Source organism: Mesocricetus auratus, unplaced genomic scaffold (assembly GCF_017639785.1).
Source record: "Mesocricetus auratus isolate SY011 unplaced genomic scaffold, BCM_Maur_2.0 Super-Scaffold_100015, whole genome shotgun sequence".
Lineage (NCBI taxonomy): Eukaryota > Metazoa > Chordata > Mammalia > Rodentia > Cricetidae > Mesocricetus > Mesocricetus auratus.
The window spans coordinates 37,350,378-37,366,884 of NW_024429198.1; the positions used below are offsets into that span (position 1 = coordinate 37,350,378).

Below are 16,507 nucleotides of genomic sequence, written 5' to 3' on the forward strand. Positions count from 1 at the left end.
AATCTTTTCACATACCCAAACACATATGTGACCACACACACTCCTGTCATCTAAGCAGAATTTACCACTAAGATAGTGCTGTTTGTAATTTTCTTCTTTTAACACTTAGTTGTGCCTCACAACATGCAGTTCAGGATGCACCAGAAGTGATGGCTTACAGTGGTAAAATTCTGGTGGGCTGGAACCAGGAGTAACTGAGTAAGTAGGAAGGTGAAGAGACAAGTTAGACACAGGGCCCACACTGTTGACTCTGGAAGTGCCGCATTCACAGGAGGTGGAGCTGGGGATGAATGAGTGAAGTTGAAGAGTAGATTGTAGGAGTGGGATAGCCCAGGACTGAGAGCCTGTCATTGGGTCTGCTAGCAATTGGGGTTCCTCAGGAGATGGCGAGACTTGGAGGAGAGAATGAGAGGGAGACACAGGGAGGGGGATGATGAGCCTAGTGCAGAAGCAGTGTGAACAAGAGGATGCTGGACAGCCAAGAGAGGACACAGGAGGCCAGTGTGGGAGAGCTGCGAGTTTGGAGCCTCGAGGAAGCGGGTGACAAGAATGGAAGGTGACAGTCTGCTAGAGCATTGAGAAGCTGCTGTCCAGGGCAGAGTGCCACCCTCATGTGAAAGATGGCGCAGACCCCTCTTTTGTGGAAGAGCTGTTGCCTCTAGACAGGCTGCAGCACTGTCGGCTCCTTGTGCACACATGGGTGAGCACGGCTGCTGAGGAAGTCTGGTAAGCACTAACTAACTGGGTTTCAGATAAAAAGTGGGTCCAGTGATGTGCATGAGAGGACTCTGATGCCACCAGCAGCCTAGCTTTCTAGTCAGTTCTACAGAGTCACAATTCCCGTGGAAATGAGCCTGTTATCCCGACACTTGTGAATCTTAATTGCAGAGTTGCTCTTTCATGGACCTGACCCTTCTGGAAGAGTACAGGAAGCCCTTTTGGTGTGTGAGTTCTCCAGTGTACTTGAGGTCTGTAGCCTACCCCTCTGACGGCCCTCACTTCCTGGGGCACACTTACTGTGTGGACTACATGGATGCGGAAGGAGGCGTGCGTGTGGAGCTGGTGTGGATCGAAGAGACGGAAGAATTCTTCATCGTCAGCCTGGTCCTTTACCTCAGTGTAGCAAAAATAAACCATTGGTTTGGGACGAAATACTGAGTCTTAGCAGTAGGTGGCAAAATTTTGTTACTAGTGAGCTTTTTTTTTGTTTTGTTTTGTTTTGTTTTTTACAACTTTGTTTCTATTGAAAGTTAAAATAAAGCATATCCATGGCGGTCTGTCTGGTGCCTTCTTATTTTCCATTAGAAACTGTGGCTTGTGAGTATAGGTAGTGTTTGGAAGATTAAAATTTGAATAGAGCATGCTCCAGTGAAGATTCTTGTAGGACCACAACAGACAAAATGCTTGGTTGAAACATGGTCATGTGGCCTGTGTAAATGCATGCATATCAGGAAAGAGCAAATGTGACCTCATCTGGGACTCAGGTTAGGAGGTTCTGAAGGAACAGCTGTGGGAGCTGAGGGGCTGTAGATTAGACCACGGTCTTACCAGTACTCACTCCTGGTTCTAGTACCAAATTCCATGTGGCATCATAAAGAGTGAAGGGCAAGCAGGGAATCTTTTTTTTTTTTTTTTTTCGAGACAGGGTTTCTCTGTATTGTTTTCGAGGCTGTCGGTCCAGCCTGGCCTCGAACTCACAGAGATCCGCCTGCCTCTGCCTCCCGAGTGCTGGGATTAAAGGCGTGTGCCACCATCGCCCGGCCGCAAGCAGGGAATCTTTGCCCTACTTTTTGCAACTTAAAAAAATATGTAATTACTCCCAGATGAAAAGTTAACAGTAAAAGCTAACACCGTCGCTCACCTCCTGTCCTCTGTCTTAGTTAGGTTCACTCGCCTGCTTGCCTTGACCACAGTCTTCCTACTGGAGTTTTGCTGTCTGCCGTTAGCAGCTAGCTAGAACTATGCTGAGGAAACACAGCTGCAGTCAGCTTGCCACACCGTGGCACTGGGGCACTGCATTGCCTTGTGATATCCGAGTATTACATGGGAATATTGGAGACACCTGAGTAGCCCGTGTGACATGGGAGGTCGTCTCTGGGCTTCCTCCCCCTTCATGCGACATTTTCTTTCACAGCCCTGGCTCGGGGTTCAGAGATTATCCAACCTTTGCTGTGGTCACTGCCTGGGACAGAGAAACTGAAACCTGGTCTCACTGGGCTGGGAAGGGGTCAGCATGTTCAGATAGACCCATACTTCACTCTTTAGATCAGAGGCCCTTGGGCATTTTGCTTTGTTTTGGATATAAATATATTTGTTATTACATATAGCTATATTTATGTGGATATATTCATAGGAATATAATAATATATTTTTCCTCTTTCTGCCTCTGTTTAGCCAAAGTAAGTGAGCTCTCTGTAGCACACTAACTGGGCCTTACCATGTGGTGCCATCTTTGATGTCAGGATATTGTGTGGGACCCTATCTATGCTGAGTAGAACCTCTGAGATAATTCCTCTTTTTATATATTACCCAGTCTTGGGTATTTTATTATAGCAACAAATGTGCTGAGACACTATGTGATTATTATATGTATTGAAACCAAGTTTTCATATACACAAAAAAGCATTTCATAATCATACTGCTTTGTCAAGAAGAAAGCCCTTTGCTTGCAAAGCCAGAGGATTGATTATGGTGGGGCATCTTGAATACAGAGAGCACTACGAAACAGGGCTCATTAAGTTGAATCAATTTAAGAAAAGTAACAGGTGCAAATTCTTAATTATTCAGTTGGCAGTGAAAACAGGTTTGAGTTACACACCAGAAAAGTATATCCATCCCTAGTGGGAGATAAAAGGTATTTAAAGTGTGCTCAGATGCAAAATACTGTCTGGCTTGAAATGTGGTCAAAGATCTGACCACCTTTTGCCAAGATATTTTATATAAGCAACCTGATGGCTGTCTCTTATTTTTAATAAGGTCTGCTTATAAACCTAATAATTATAAGCATTCAAAAAGCAAAGTGCTTAAATGGAAAAGCCTATGTGAAATATTTCCCTGATGCTTGTAAAGGAATTGTGCCTGCATCAAGATGGTCTGGAGACAATAGTGCATTTTGGTATTGGGATAACATCACTCGGTCTTCAGCCTGGAGAGCCTTCTTGGGTTTCCCATGACTTTAAGGAATATCATTCGGATTTCTTTGGCTGTAGTCGACATGACTTAGATTGCTGTTGAACAGCTGGGAGCTGCAGAAGCCATGGGCAGAAAGGCACATGCAGTGGGTACTACCCAGCAGGATACCAGGAGGGTTAGGCCCAAAGAACAAGCAGTAGGGAGCCTAGGAAATGAACTGTTTAGGCGAATGCGACACTAGAACCCTGAATAGTGGACCTCATGTGTCCACGATGGCTGTAGCACGAAGCCAAGACTAGGCTGGTCATGGGCAAAACAGGTTGAAGGCACAGCTGCCAACTGAGCGGGCCCTTGGTCGGTCAGTCAGTGAGTGCCAGTATTCAGGCCCAGATATGAGCTGGGCAGCACAGTACCGCTCTCCTTCCGGAATTCATGTGTAGAGGAGAACGCATAGGCAGGGAATGCTAGGAGGCTGACGAGGTGTCCATGGAATCAGTCAAAAGACCTTGCATGGTGAGGTCGGGTCCTTGGCCCATCCATCCAGGGGTTTACTCAATGCTTGCTTTACCCTCTGGTTTCTGGATGATCATGAAAAGGACTCTTGAATTTGACCAGAGGCATGTTTGCTGATGGACATATGTGCTTGCCATAGCAAAACGAGAAACACTCATCTCTTTAGGTCTAATCATGAAAAGTGCTCTCAGGATTAAGATGAAACACAGGTGATTTCTTGCTGACAAGTTTGGCTGGGGATAAAGTGAAAATCTCACCATGAAATAATAGTAACTTCCCATGGTAATGATCGAGAGCTCATTTGAGTGCCAGGCACCATGTGAGAGCATTACAGCTTTAATGATCTCCCTAAACCTTACAGGGGAAATGGTATAATAATGACATTTCACCACAAGGAGCCGAGCTGGGGAGTTAAATAACCAGGAGAGAAGGGCACATCTGGTGGTGAGAGTTGGGATCTCCCTCGTCCAGAAGCATAGGCCTTATCACTAAACCAAGCTTTCTGTCTGCTCTGGTGCCTGGGGGCCAAAGATCTGTCCTGAACATTTACCATGAAAGGAACTGTAAGTCTATAAGTATTTAGCAGTGTTAAAAGTGTCGTGAAGCTAACTGAGTAATAAAATTGTTAACACAGAACTGAGAATATCCAAGTCTATGAATAAGTACCAGGTAACAAAAGTCTGCGTTTCCCTCTAAGTAAGAGACCTGCAAATAGACAGAGCAGAGCTCAGGATGGACACAGATGATTGTGACAAAGGTGAGATACTTTTAAATAGATGGCATGGGATTGGTTGTAGCAACATCTGGCAGGAGGAACACCTGCTTCACGCCATGCCCGAAGGCATATTCCAGGTCAATTATGGACCCAAATGTGTAAGGCAAAGTAAGAAAGCACCAAGATGATAACGTGGGCAGTCTCCAACTCTGCGGTGAAAAGACCAATTGCCTGAACAAAAGGTGATCAAAGCGGCCACGGAGACCGCTCAGTGGGTGAAGTGCTTCCTGCCCAAGCGTGAGACCTCTAATGACAGCCCTTGCTGGAATATTTCTCTTCACACTGGGCCAACCCAGAAACAGCAGCTGCCTCTCAGAAACTTTCAGAAGCTACGGTTCAGCAGTCGAATTTCCTGCTGCAGGTACATAAAGATTTCTAATTGCACCTGGTGCTACCTCAGCTTGCAAAGGAGAACCCGAGGCGGGTTCTAGGGCATCGAGAAGCAGCTGTTCATCTCCATGCATTCCCTTCAGGGCCTCATAGTGAAGGAAAGCCTTAGCCTGGGAAAACAGAAGAGTAGTTTGCCTCTCCCATCTCACACAAAGATGTTCTCTGTGGTCCTCATTAGTAAAATTTAGTCACTGAATAAACAAAACTTCGCATAGGAACATGAGACCTGGACAAAGGATCGTTGCTTAAGCATATGCTCAATGGAAAATATTAATTGACGAAATTGATACAGATCAAATAAGTTAACCACATCTGCATTGTAAAATTTACATTTTGTATATTTAATAGCTTAAAATACATATTACAATAATATATGTATATTTTATATATAATACAGACAAGCTATTATGTGGTCTAGGAACCAGGTCAAAGAATTATGTTGGTTTAATGGTATTTAATGTTGTTATGATTGTGAGAAAGATGTTTTATTGATAAATAGCCTAAACATTCTCAGGATTGAAATGGTGGGGTTAAGAATTACTGAACTCCTTGTATTTATTTGAAATGCCAAGTACTTCTTAAGTGTAGTGCACTTTAAGCTAAATAAAAATTGAATATTTTTCAATAGGGTAATAACCAAATAAATGCAATTGGATCTGTTGATGTCATATCATTATGAATTTTTTTACTTGTAATCCTACTACTGTTACTATAATGTGATAAACTATTTAAAATCAGACATTTAGCTCATGCCTATATTAACTGTATTACTGAATTCTGGTGTGACTGAACTGAGGGGCAGACAGTAAGAGTTGTTGAATTTGTTCACTTACAGCAGGAACTCCAGGAATTCCTAGTTCCCCGGCTCTCGTGCTTTTCTGGGACAAACAGATCTTTCTGCATTTAGGTTAAGAACTGTGGTTGTCATGGAGCGAGGTCTTCAGTGGTGATCTGCTTGTATATTTACAAATCGCACCTCCCTGCTTTCCTGCAACAAGACACCGCCTTTCTGTAAGGAGATTCTGTTGGCCACCATTCTACCACCTAATTGATAATTTCCCCTATTTCTGGTGCCCTTTAAGAGGTAGATGGTCATTCGGGAGAACTCTGTGCCTGATGAGGGACCAGAGGGGCTGCACTCACATTTCTGTTTACCGCTTGCTCCATCTTCAGCAATGGCGGCCCATGCCATGCTGATGTTAGAGTTGTAGTGTTTGCTCTTCCCAAGGAGATCATGGAAGTTCTCACAGCTCTTTTTTGGGAAGAAGTCCCTGGGTACTGAAACATATTTCATGCAGGTAAAAAAGCCTCCATGCTAGCATTAGAAGTTTGTGAACAGCCCAGCTATTGGAGCAGGTCACCTATGCAGACCCTGGGTTTCTGGGTTCTTTATGGGTTCAATAAACTAGGGGGCATTGGTCAGGGTTCTCTAGAGTAACATGATTTATAGAAAACACACACACACAGGGGAGAGAGAGGGAGAGAGAGAGAGAGAGAAAGTTTACAGGCTGTGGTCCAGCTAGTGGCTGTTCTGTTGTCTTGGAAGATCCAAGACTCCAGTAGTTGTTCAGTCCCGGAAGCTGGATGTCTCAGCTGGTCTTTAATGTGTGCTGGGATCCTGAAGAAGTAGACTCAAAGGCCAGGGAAGGAACGGACTCGACAGTGAGAGTGAGAATGAACAGCAAGAGCTACCTTATTTCATGTCCTTATACAGGCTGGCAGAAGGTGTGGCATGATCTTCCAGCCTCAAGACATCTGGATTCAAAATGGTTCTTCTCACATCAAATTATTTAATTAAGACAAAAAAAAAGAAAGAAAGAAAAAAAGAAAAGAATGGTCTACACATGTGCCCAGCCACTTGGATTTTAGTTAATTCTAGATGTAGTCAGATTGATAACCAGGAATCTTGCTATCACAGGGCATAATTACTTTTTTAGCCACTGCAATTTATATTAAAAACTGAGACAGAGAGAGAAAGGGGGGGAGGAAGGGAGGAAGGAAGGGAGAGAGGGATTTCTCCATGTAGAATCTTTCCACCTGTCTGCGGGTGTGACATTCACTCACAAAGTTTCTAGGACTCAGCACTGGGCTGTTTACCAGCAGTGGAGGATGTCCTCTTGAACACATACTTAGCATTGCCCTGGCTGCCCTAGAAAATGGTGAAATCACTGTGCAGATGGACACATTCCCTTTGTCATTGAAGTTAATGCCAGCTCTGGGCTCAGCCGCTTCCTTCTCCTAGGGATGCAGCTGGTAACTTGTGGCTAAAGGACAGGTTCTTGCTCATGTGTCACAATGCTCTCTCAGAACCGCGGGAGGAGGTGGGGGAAGCTTTATCTTCTCTAAAGGGCAGTGTCTCTGAAAGTGAGACCTAATACACCTTTGTGTGCATCTATTTAATACCAGGCAGCAGCCTAGGGGTGGTATATTTAAAGCTAGTGAGAGTCTTGGGATATGGGTGTCTTTTGTTTTTAAATTGAGCTTGTCTAAGAAGGAAGAAAATAAGAAGGAAAGGCGGGAGGGGGCAGATAATTGGAAGAACGTGGGGGAAAATCATCGCTCATTTCAGTATTCACTAGACTGAATAAACTAAGTGACTGGGCTCAACCGTTCATATTAGAATATGAGTTCTAGAGTGTGGGAGACAACATCAGAGATGCCCACGGTGGAGGAAGAGGTAGGGCAGGCAGAAGCAGAAAGAGGAGGTGAGAACCACAGATCAGAAAGAGATGGGAAGAGATCGGGAGAGCGGTCAGTGAGGTAAAACGGTGTATGTGGTGCAGGCTGGACCCTCCAGGGTCCTGGGTCTCCCTTTTCTATGCTCAAATGGATCCAACTATTCTAACAGCCTTGTGGAGTATTTCCCACTTAGATACCTTTGGTACATCTGTGACATTACCTTGTTGTTTTGATGGTCTTTGGTACTTCACACTCCTAACTAATGCATGTCTCACGTGGTCCACACCACCTAATGGCAGTGTTCAAACGGGACATTTCCACAGATGCCATAAACACTGATTCAGTGTTGCCGGCCTCGGTGGCCCATTGGCAGTTTCTGTACTAAAAACTGATACTTTCCCTGCAGGAGTCCAGGGTCGTAATTTGGTGAAATCATGCTCAGAGATAGAATTTTCGTAGTTTTTTTTTTACCATGCCTTCCCCCACCCCCGCCCCAGTAAGTTTACAGCAGGACCAGTTTGAGCTCATATGTGAAATGCCTCAAGGCATGAAATTTCTCCCTTTAACCCAGTTATGTAAACATCATGCTGTTCAGATCAGTAAGACTGGGATGGAAACATGTTTTTGGACAAATGTCAAGGCTCCATCTTCTGCTAGAGGGCAGTTTGAGCTTGTTTCCCCTAGCTTTCTCAGCTTCCTTATAGAATCCAGCACCATCAGTCCAGAGACGGCACCTTTGTTCCTTGCTCTGGGTTAGTCTTTGCATCTGCAGACAGGAAGTTCAGGTAACCCTCAGCTCCTACCCTGCACACTAGAGGGCAGTTTGAGCTTGCGGATTCTTGAGAATGCTTCCTGAGCAAACTCAGTGGAGGCTTAGGCATCTCCCAGGGACTGGGCTATAGTGTTGTCCAACTCCCAAGATTAGGAACCAGAATGGAAGACTAGGGAAAGAGAGACAGATAGAGACAAAGACACAGACACACACACACACACACACACACACACACACACACACACACACACACAGAGAGAGAGAGAGAGAGAGAGAGAGAGAGAGAGAGAGAGAGAGAGAGAGAGAGAGAGAGAGAGAAAGGAGAACATTTAGCAGTTAAGTCATAAGCAAGATGAAAGAAGGCTCCTTAAGGAAGGCCAATCCATGCCCTCAAACGCTTGGAATCAGAGTATTGAAGTTCCAGAATATCTAATACCTGCTTCATCGCACCTGGAGCCCCAGACACTGGCACAGTCAAAGTCCAGATAGTGTGTCATTATCCTGTTGTGTAAAGATGCTGATTGGCCAACAGGACCTGGATAGAGGAGGCAGGAGGTGGCTGTGCTCTTGACGTATTCCAAGCAGAATAATTTAGTCATTTGCCTGAGAGTTTTGGTAGCACATGCCAGGATTCAGGATGAGCCACGAGGCCCAAAGGGTGTAGGAGACAGGCAACCAAACATTCATTTCCATCAGAAGCTTTCTCCAAAGCACAGCATGGTTCTTTTTGCTCACAGACTTCTCAGAAAGTGTCCATTGATTACATACAATTACATACCTGATATCCCCCTGAAAGTCTGCTTTCACTAGATGTCACACTAGAAGACAACGATGAGGCAGAGAGACTTCCTTCCTGAATCTACCTTGGATCTACCAGATGATGCTTATCCAACCCCACTGAGAAGTTCAGCTAGCAGGAAACTGTATTGCTAAGTCTGTCAAAGAGGTTCACACTCACTCACTGACTCACTCGCTCACTCCTCACTCATTCACTCACTCACTCATTCACTCACTCACTTATTCACTCACTCACTCCTCACTCATTCACTTATTCACTCACTCACTCATTCGCTCACTCCTCACTCATCAATCACTCATTCACTCATTCACTGACTTCTCATTCACTTACTCAATTCTCATTCACTCACTCACACACTCACTCACTCATTCACTCACTCACTCATTCACTCACTCACTCCTCACTCATTCACTTATTCACTCACTCACTCATTCGCCCACTCCTCACTCATCAATCACTCATTCACTCATTCACTGACTTCTCATTCACTCACTCACTCAATTCTCATTCACTCACTCACACACTCACTCACTCACTTATTCACTCACTCACTCCTCACTCAATCATTCACACACTCACTCACTTATTCATTCAATCACTCCCTCCTCACTCATCAATCACTCATTCATTCATTCACTGACTTCTCATTCACGTACTCACTCAGTTCTCATTCACTTATTCACTCACTCACACACTCACTCACTCACTACTCAGTCACTCACTCCTCACTCATCAATCACTCATCCACTCACTCACTGACTTCTCACTCATCCACTCACTAACTCACTCTCACTCACTCACTCACTCCTCACTCATCACTCACTCACTCATCACTCACTTCTCATTCACTCACTTACTCCTCACTCACTCCTCACTCACTCCTCACTCACTCACTCACTCACTCACTCAATCACAAAGCTCTGGTCAAGGTGCTGGCATTGGTGTTATGTGTATGCATTGCCAATGTTCTGAGCCCTCCCTGTGTTCAAGACACAGAAAGCCTAATCAGAGTGGCTGATGACTGAGATCTCCACATGTGCAGAGCTGAGCAGCCCGCGGATCCTGTAGGGAGATGGAAGAGCCCTGGCTGCTTGGCAGGAACTACACTGCCTCACATTTGGGAAATGGTACCTGCCTGGCTGGAGTGTATGGAAGCTCTAATTCATGATACCAAGAGTGCTGTCTGTCCTGCCCTTTGGTGCCGAATAATGAATAACACTTTCTGAAAAGGTTATCAGGTACTCCTGAGTACCAGGGAACCCGTATACCACATGGAGCCCCTCGGGGAGACAGATGAGTGATGACATCCAAATCCCTGCCAATGCCAGCATCTCTGCTCCGGACAGGGCTGCTGCTGCAGATCATCTTGCCTGGAGGTTGTGGGAGAGCAGGTTTGGCACCTTGGGGTGACAAACACATAGTGGCATCCGGAATGCTTAAAGATACATTCTGTACTCTGGCATGCTCGACCCCTTCCCTTCCTTCAGAAATATCAGCAGGGTTGATGGCATAGGAAAGTAGTCCATAAGAGTTCTGAGTCACAGATCACCAGGAACTCTCCCTGAGGTAGATCACTGTGTTCTTACTGTCCCGTGGGTGCAGTGTGCAGTATGAGAAATCCCTCAGTAAAGAAAGTAGAAGTCTCTGTTGGAGTTGACGGATGTCCTTAAGATGGACGCTGGAGGACAGAGGACAGAGGTTCAGCAGAGACTGAAACCATCTGAGAGTGAATGAAGACACGTGCTCATGGTCAGACTCCTTCTCATGCCAACAGATAATTTAGCAAACATTTACTGAGTAGTTAGTAGTTGTGCCTGTGTCTGAGAGAGACTGGGGGCAGAGAGGGAGAGTGGGAGGGAGGGAGGGAGGGAGGGAATGAGGGAGAGAGGGAGGGAAAGAGAGACAGAGAGAGGGGGGGGGATATCTTGCATCTAACTTTGCAGTTCGCTCCAGAATGACCTTTAAGGATGTCATTTAGAAGACAAGAATCTTGCTGATCAAATTGGCGTGCTAAATAAATCCCACCAAGAGGACACATTGATTTGATAAAACTTCATACTTCATTAAGGTTTTCCCAGGGAGAGAATTTATGGTAATAAACTGATGTCATCCTTTACATACTAGAACGCCAACAAATGTCTATCTGACTGAGTTTGTTGAAGTGAATGCAATTACACATCTTTTCCTAACTTGACTCAAATAATTAAACAGTGAATATCCATTAGAAAAGTCATTGTGTATGTGATTAGGAGAGTTATTTTTAGAAGCAAATGAAAACTAGAATTGTGCCATGTCTCTGCCCATAGACCTTTCTACAGCTATGTCTAGGGATGTTAACAGACTCATTTTGTGGATGCAGTTTTAGCGAAATTTCTCAGCCGAAGGCTGGGGGCATATCTATAACAGGAAAGGAATCAACCAACAGGCACTGACCCTCTTCCATCCATCTGTGAGCCACGTGTGATAAATCACTGCGTCTCTCATTTGCAGAATCACGGTTGCCTTCACTTCCCAACAGCCAAGTGGGGATGGAGGGGCAAATACTTGGCTAATAGGTGTGTCTTGTGAGAAGTGATGGTCACATGCTGACCTGTGAGGATGATGGTTTTCATGTGCATGTGATGCACAGTTTAAAATGCAGGTTGATGGTAAATTAAGACTGTGTCACTATTTACAATAAAACTCGGATGCAACGCAGTGGCATGACAAATATGAAACCACATATTGATAAATGACTCCTGATTAAAAGCAAAGAAATCATTTCCCTTATGTATTTCATCTCTACAATCTACTACAGAATAATAGGGTATGGCAAAAGCAGTTTAGTCCACATATCTCCACTGGAGAAAATCATCTTTCTAAATACTTTTTCAAATTTTTCATTGCAGACACTAGATGTTCCTAGGATCCAATGGTGATTGAAACAGTGCAGTGTTTGGTCTTCAAACACAATGCAAATGAGCACATGAGATAGAGGCATACTTTTTATTCCAACCTAGAGAGCCTAAAAACAAAAGCATGCATAATAAAAACAATAATGACAGGATAACATTATCAAGTGGAAAATGATGGCTCATTCCATCAATGGTTCTGGATCTCCATAGGTGAATTTTAAAACCTTAGTTCTATTTTTCACAAGAGTACAAAATGGACCTTTGCAGTAGACTGGCACATAAGCAAGCATGTAAACATGGGGGTAAGATATTGGAGAATATCTCATTTAAACATAGGGCTTTTCAAGGTAGAAAGATATTCAGAACAAATAAGAAAATAAAATTACAAGCCATGGGGAATCCTATAGAACAAAATGAATATTTTCATGCAAAAAAGTACCTGCCTACACCAATGTTGGGATGTATCTAAAAAGCATGCAGTTGATAAACAGTTGTTACCCAGAGTATATCATCAAAGCACAAAACTCCCTCAAACATGTAAGTCAAAGACCAGAAACTTGGGAAGATGAACAAGTCACAAGGACAAAAACGTGAGTGGGCATAAAAACGTGAGGACAATGTCACGCACTAGTTTTCAAGGAAGTTCAAATAAAACCAGAGTGAGATCTCCATTCTACAATTGGAAAAAGTCATGAAATCCTGATCATTCCAAGACCTGATTGGGATGTGGAACTTGTGAGCTGCTGCAGCCATCTGAGTACAAATTGGTACGTACATTCACCTTATAAAATATTTTTATATTTTGCAACCAAGTTGAAAATGTGCGGAATGTAGTTTGGCGATTCTATTCTAAAGTGTTCTCATTTGCTTTCTATGGTGGCGATTAAACACTCTTACCAAACACGGCTTGGGAAGGAAAGGGTTTATTTGACTTACATACACAGGTCACTGTCCATTGATGGATGCCAAGGCAGGGACCCAGAGGTCAGACTCAAGTAGCAGCCACAGAGGAGTGCTGCTTACTGGCTTGCTCAACTTACCTTTTTATGCAGCCCAGAACCACAGTGGGACAGGCTCTGCCACATCAGTCATTAATATCTTGCCCACAGGCACACCTGATGGAGGCATTTTCTCAAAGTTCCCTCTTCCAAGATGACCCTAGCTTGTGTCAAGTTGACAAAAAATACTAAGAATCGTCGTAAGTATGGACCAGTGAAAAGTCTTATGTAGATATATACAAACAGAGATGATAGTGTTTAAAAATGTTTCTTTGTTCTGTGTAGTAGTTGCTAGACATGGTATACTCATCTACCATGAGTGTCTTTGGGGCTGGAACAGAAATAGCTTGAGAGCTGCTACTTTCCAAAGTGGTAACTGCACACAGGTTCATATGCATACATGTATATGAGAGTTTGGAGAGTAAACAGTTGGAGCTTACTGCATTTTGTACCTGGGGAAAGCAGAGGCAGTGTGGTGGAGGCCAGCGGCTGAGGACAAACGGAAGGCAAGTCTTCAAAAGCACAGGCTGTAGTTTCAGCAGTAAAGAGACCGGCATTCACAAAAGAATAGAACACGCAAGAGAGGTTAACAGAGCAGAGAGTGTAGGGACAGAACTTGCTGCAACATATCGCATGTGCAAAGGCAGTGAGACAGAGAGTGGAGATTGAGATGGAAGGGGGGGAGGGAGCGAGGGAGGAGAGGGAGAGAGGAATGAAGGAAGAATGGGAAAGGAAGCGAAGGAAGGAACAGAATGAAGGAAGGGAAAGGAAGGAAGGAAGGAAGGAAGGGAAAGGAAGGAAGGAAGGAAGGAAGGGAAAGGAAAGGAGGGAAGGAAGGGAAAGGAAGGGAGGAAGGAAGGAAGGAAGGAAGGAAGGGGAAGAAAGGAAGGGAAAGGAAGGGAAAGGAAGGAAGGAAGAAAGGGAAAGGAAGGAAGGAAGGGAAAGGAAGGAAAGGAAAGGAAAGGAAGGAAAGGAAAGGAAAGGAAAGGAAGGAAGAAAGGGAAAGGAAGGAAGGGAAAGGAAGGAAGGAAGGAAGGAAGGAAGGGAAAGGAAGGAAGGAAGGAAAGGAAAGGAAAGGAAAGGAAGGAAGGAAGGAAGTACCCAGAAAATTAACATTGGCTTTAAGGCAACATAGGTACTGAGGACTGTGGTGTGCACACTGCCTCCCTGGCAGGGTTATCTCTTGTTCCCATCACTGGCTCTGGTACAGAAGTAAGAAGACATCTTGACTTCTGAGTCTGTGGATTAGCAGTCAAAACCCTAGCATTCTTGTGTGTCTGGGAATCACAACAAGGCCTCACACTGATCCTGGAGTGAAGACCAGATGTCGTGGAGTATTTGTTTAACCAGGCAAAGTTAAACACATTGGTTCATGGTGCATTTGTTAACTATGTACAGATGTGTTGCATTTGAGTTAATTAAATAAAATTAACGTGGACTCAGAGAGGTGGGGTTAGCAACTGGTTGACAGGAAGTAGCAGGTAGGAGCTTAGTGGGGTTTTTTTGTTTGTTTTTGTTTTTGTTTGGGGGGGTGGTGTGGAAGGGGTGGCTTCCTGGATGCCAGTAAAGACAGAAAATTAGCCATTTGCTACTCTAACCCTCTGAGCTTGCAGGTTTTCACCCTAGCCTTTGAATCTTGAATTTTATTAGAATGACAGAGATTTAGTTAGAACCATCTTTAGAGCAGCACCAGAGCCACAGTCTGGGGAAACAGAATTCCCTCCAGGCTACGGCCTGAGCATCCGGATGAAAAGTACAGCCAAGGTAGAGAAGGTAAAGAAACAACAAACTCCTGAAGAGGAGCTGTGTCTGCAGAGAATGATCGACAGTGCTCCCTTTCGTGATGTGGAGAGGTTGGGATGTTGCAGATCCAGAGGCTGTTTGCCTTATCTCAGGCTAGCTACAGGTGGAAGACAGAATCAGATACTCTGAGAGTTCTGCCTGATGGGAAAGTAGTGGGGACATCAGGGAAGTGTAGGGAAGTTCTTTTATAGCCATCCATCAGGGAAGCTAACCTATCAGCACTCCAGACACAGGAAGGAGTGGCTGCAAGCTATTAGATGTGGGAGCCAAGTGTTAGAAGGCCACAGCAAGTGAAAGGCGCTGACACCTCACAGAAGATAAAATATTTACACTGACATAAGAAAAGGACCCATATCCTGAGCCATCAGGAAAATGAAAACTACAAGTCCTCACTCAGAGCAGAAAGGATATCATCAGAAAAACATTTCAAATGCCACGAGAATGCTGGGGGAAAAAGAGCCAGAACACACTGCCTGTGGGAACCTAAGCAGTGCAGCCCTGTGAGCATCAATTTGGAAGTTCTCTGAGGCTAAAAGTAGAACAACCATATGCTTGAGGTCTACGGATCCTGGAAATATACCTAAAGGAATTAAGTCAGCATACTGCCGGTCTCCTGCCTGTCCCCGCCTGTCCCCTGACCATCCTTTGCCAGTTCCTATGATGAAGGATGTGCTTCTGCATATATGTTTCTCTTATTGGTTGATGAATAAAACATTGTTTGGTCAATGTGGTAGGAAGATAGGTGGGATGAGGAGACGAGGAGAATTCTGGGAAAGGTAGGCAGAGGAAGACCGAGATACAGAAGAAAGTATGCACCAGGCATTCTCTGGTAAGATAAGACCACGTGGAAATACATAGATTAATAAAAATGGGTTAATAATTAAGACGGAGCTAGCCAATAAGAGGCCCTAGTCACTGGACAACAGTTTTATAACTAATATACCATCAGTGTGTTTATTTGGGGCTGAAGGGCGATGGCACCTGGTGGGACAAGAAGCCAACAGCAATACCCTTGCCTGCCCATGTCCACAGCCCCGCTATTCAGATCCCCATTCATAAATACTCACGATGTGAAATCACCCGAAGCATGTAAAAGAAACCAATTCTTCTACCAAAGGGTTGAGCGACACAGAACTTCAGTTTTTCAGCATGGTGGTACACACCTTTAATCCTAGCCATCCGGATGCAGAGGCAGGCCAATCTCTGGGTTTGAGGTCAGCTTGGTCTACAGAGCAAGTTCCAAGAAAGCCAGAGCTAGATACTGAGACTCTGTCTTGAACCCCTCCCCCTGCAAAAACAAAACAAACAAACAAATAAAACAACAACAACAACAAAAACAGTGTAAAGAAGGTGCTGGGTAGAAATTCAGATTCCTTCAGGGTCAACATCTCTTGAAGTCAAGATAAGCGTTCAAGTTTTCACTCTGTGTATCATCTCTGGGTTTTTAGATTAACTGTGTCTGAGTGGTCATCCCTGGTGAATTCTCTGTAACAAGAGGGATAACCAGTTTTCTCCGGGAACAAGTGCCTCCCACACCAATAGCTTATCCAATTCTAGACTTCTGACAGTATCCACTGGCAGGTAAATGTAGTAAATATACACAAAGGAGGGAGTGCTAGTCACTCAGGAAGAAGACTAAAACTTTGCCGTTTGAGGAAAAATAAGTGGAACTAGGGTTACTGTGTTAAGTGAAATAACCTGGGATCAGAAAGACAAGTGTCGCATGATTTATCTCATTTATGGAACATAAAA

The 16,507-nt window shown here is 44.4% G+C and overlaps 1 protein-coding gene across 3 annotated transcripts in view; it reads left to right on the forward strand.

The window, feature by feature from the left end:
• The window catches only part of Fbxo15 (F-box protein 15), a 37,559-nt gene extending 36,282 nt beyond the window's left edge, over window positions 1-1,277 (forward strand). For 2 of the 3 annotated variants that reach the window (XM_040757809.1, XM_040757810.1), the window contains exon 10: window positions 889-1,277. In XM_040757809.1, the coding sequence (XP_040613743.1) occupies window positions 889-1,158 (270 nt within the window). In that variant the 3' untranslated portion in view covers window positions 1,159-1,277. The remainder of the gene's footprint in view (window positions 1-888) is intronic. The other variant, XR_005881651.1, reaches the window with a different exon arrangement.
• The last annotated feature ends 15,230 nt before the right edge of the window (window positions 1,278-16,507 follow it).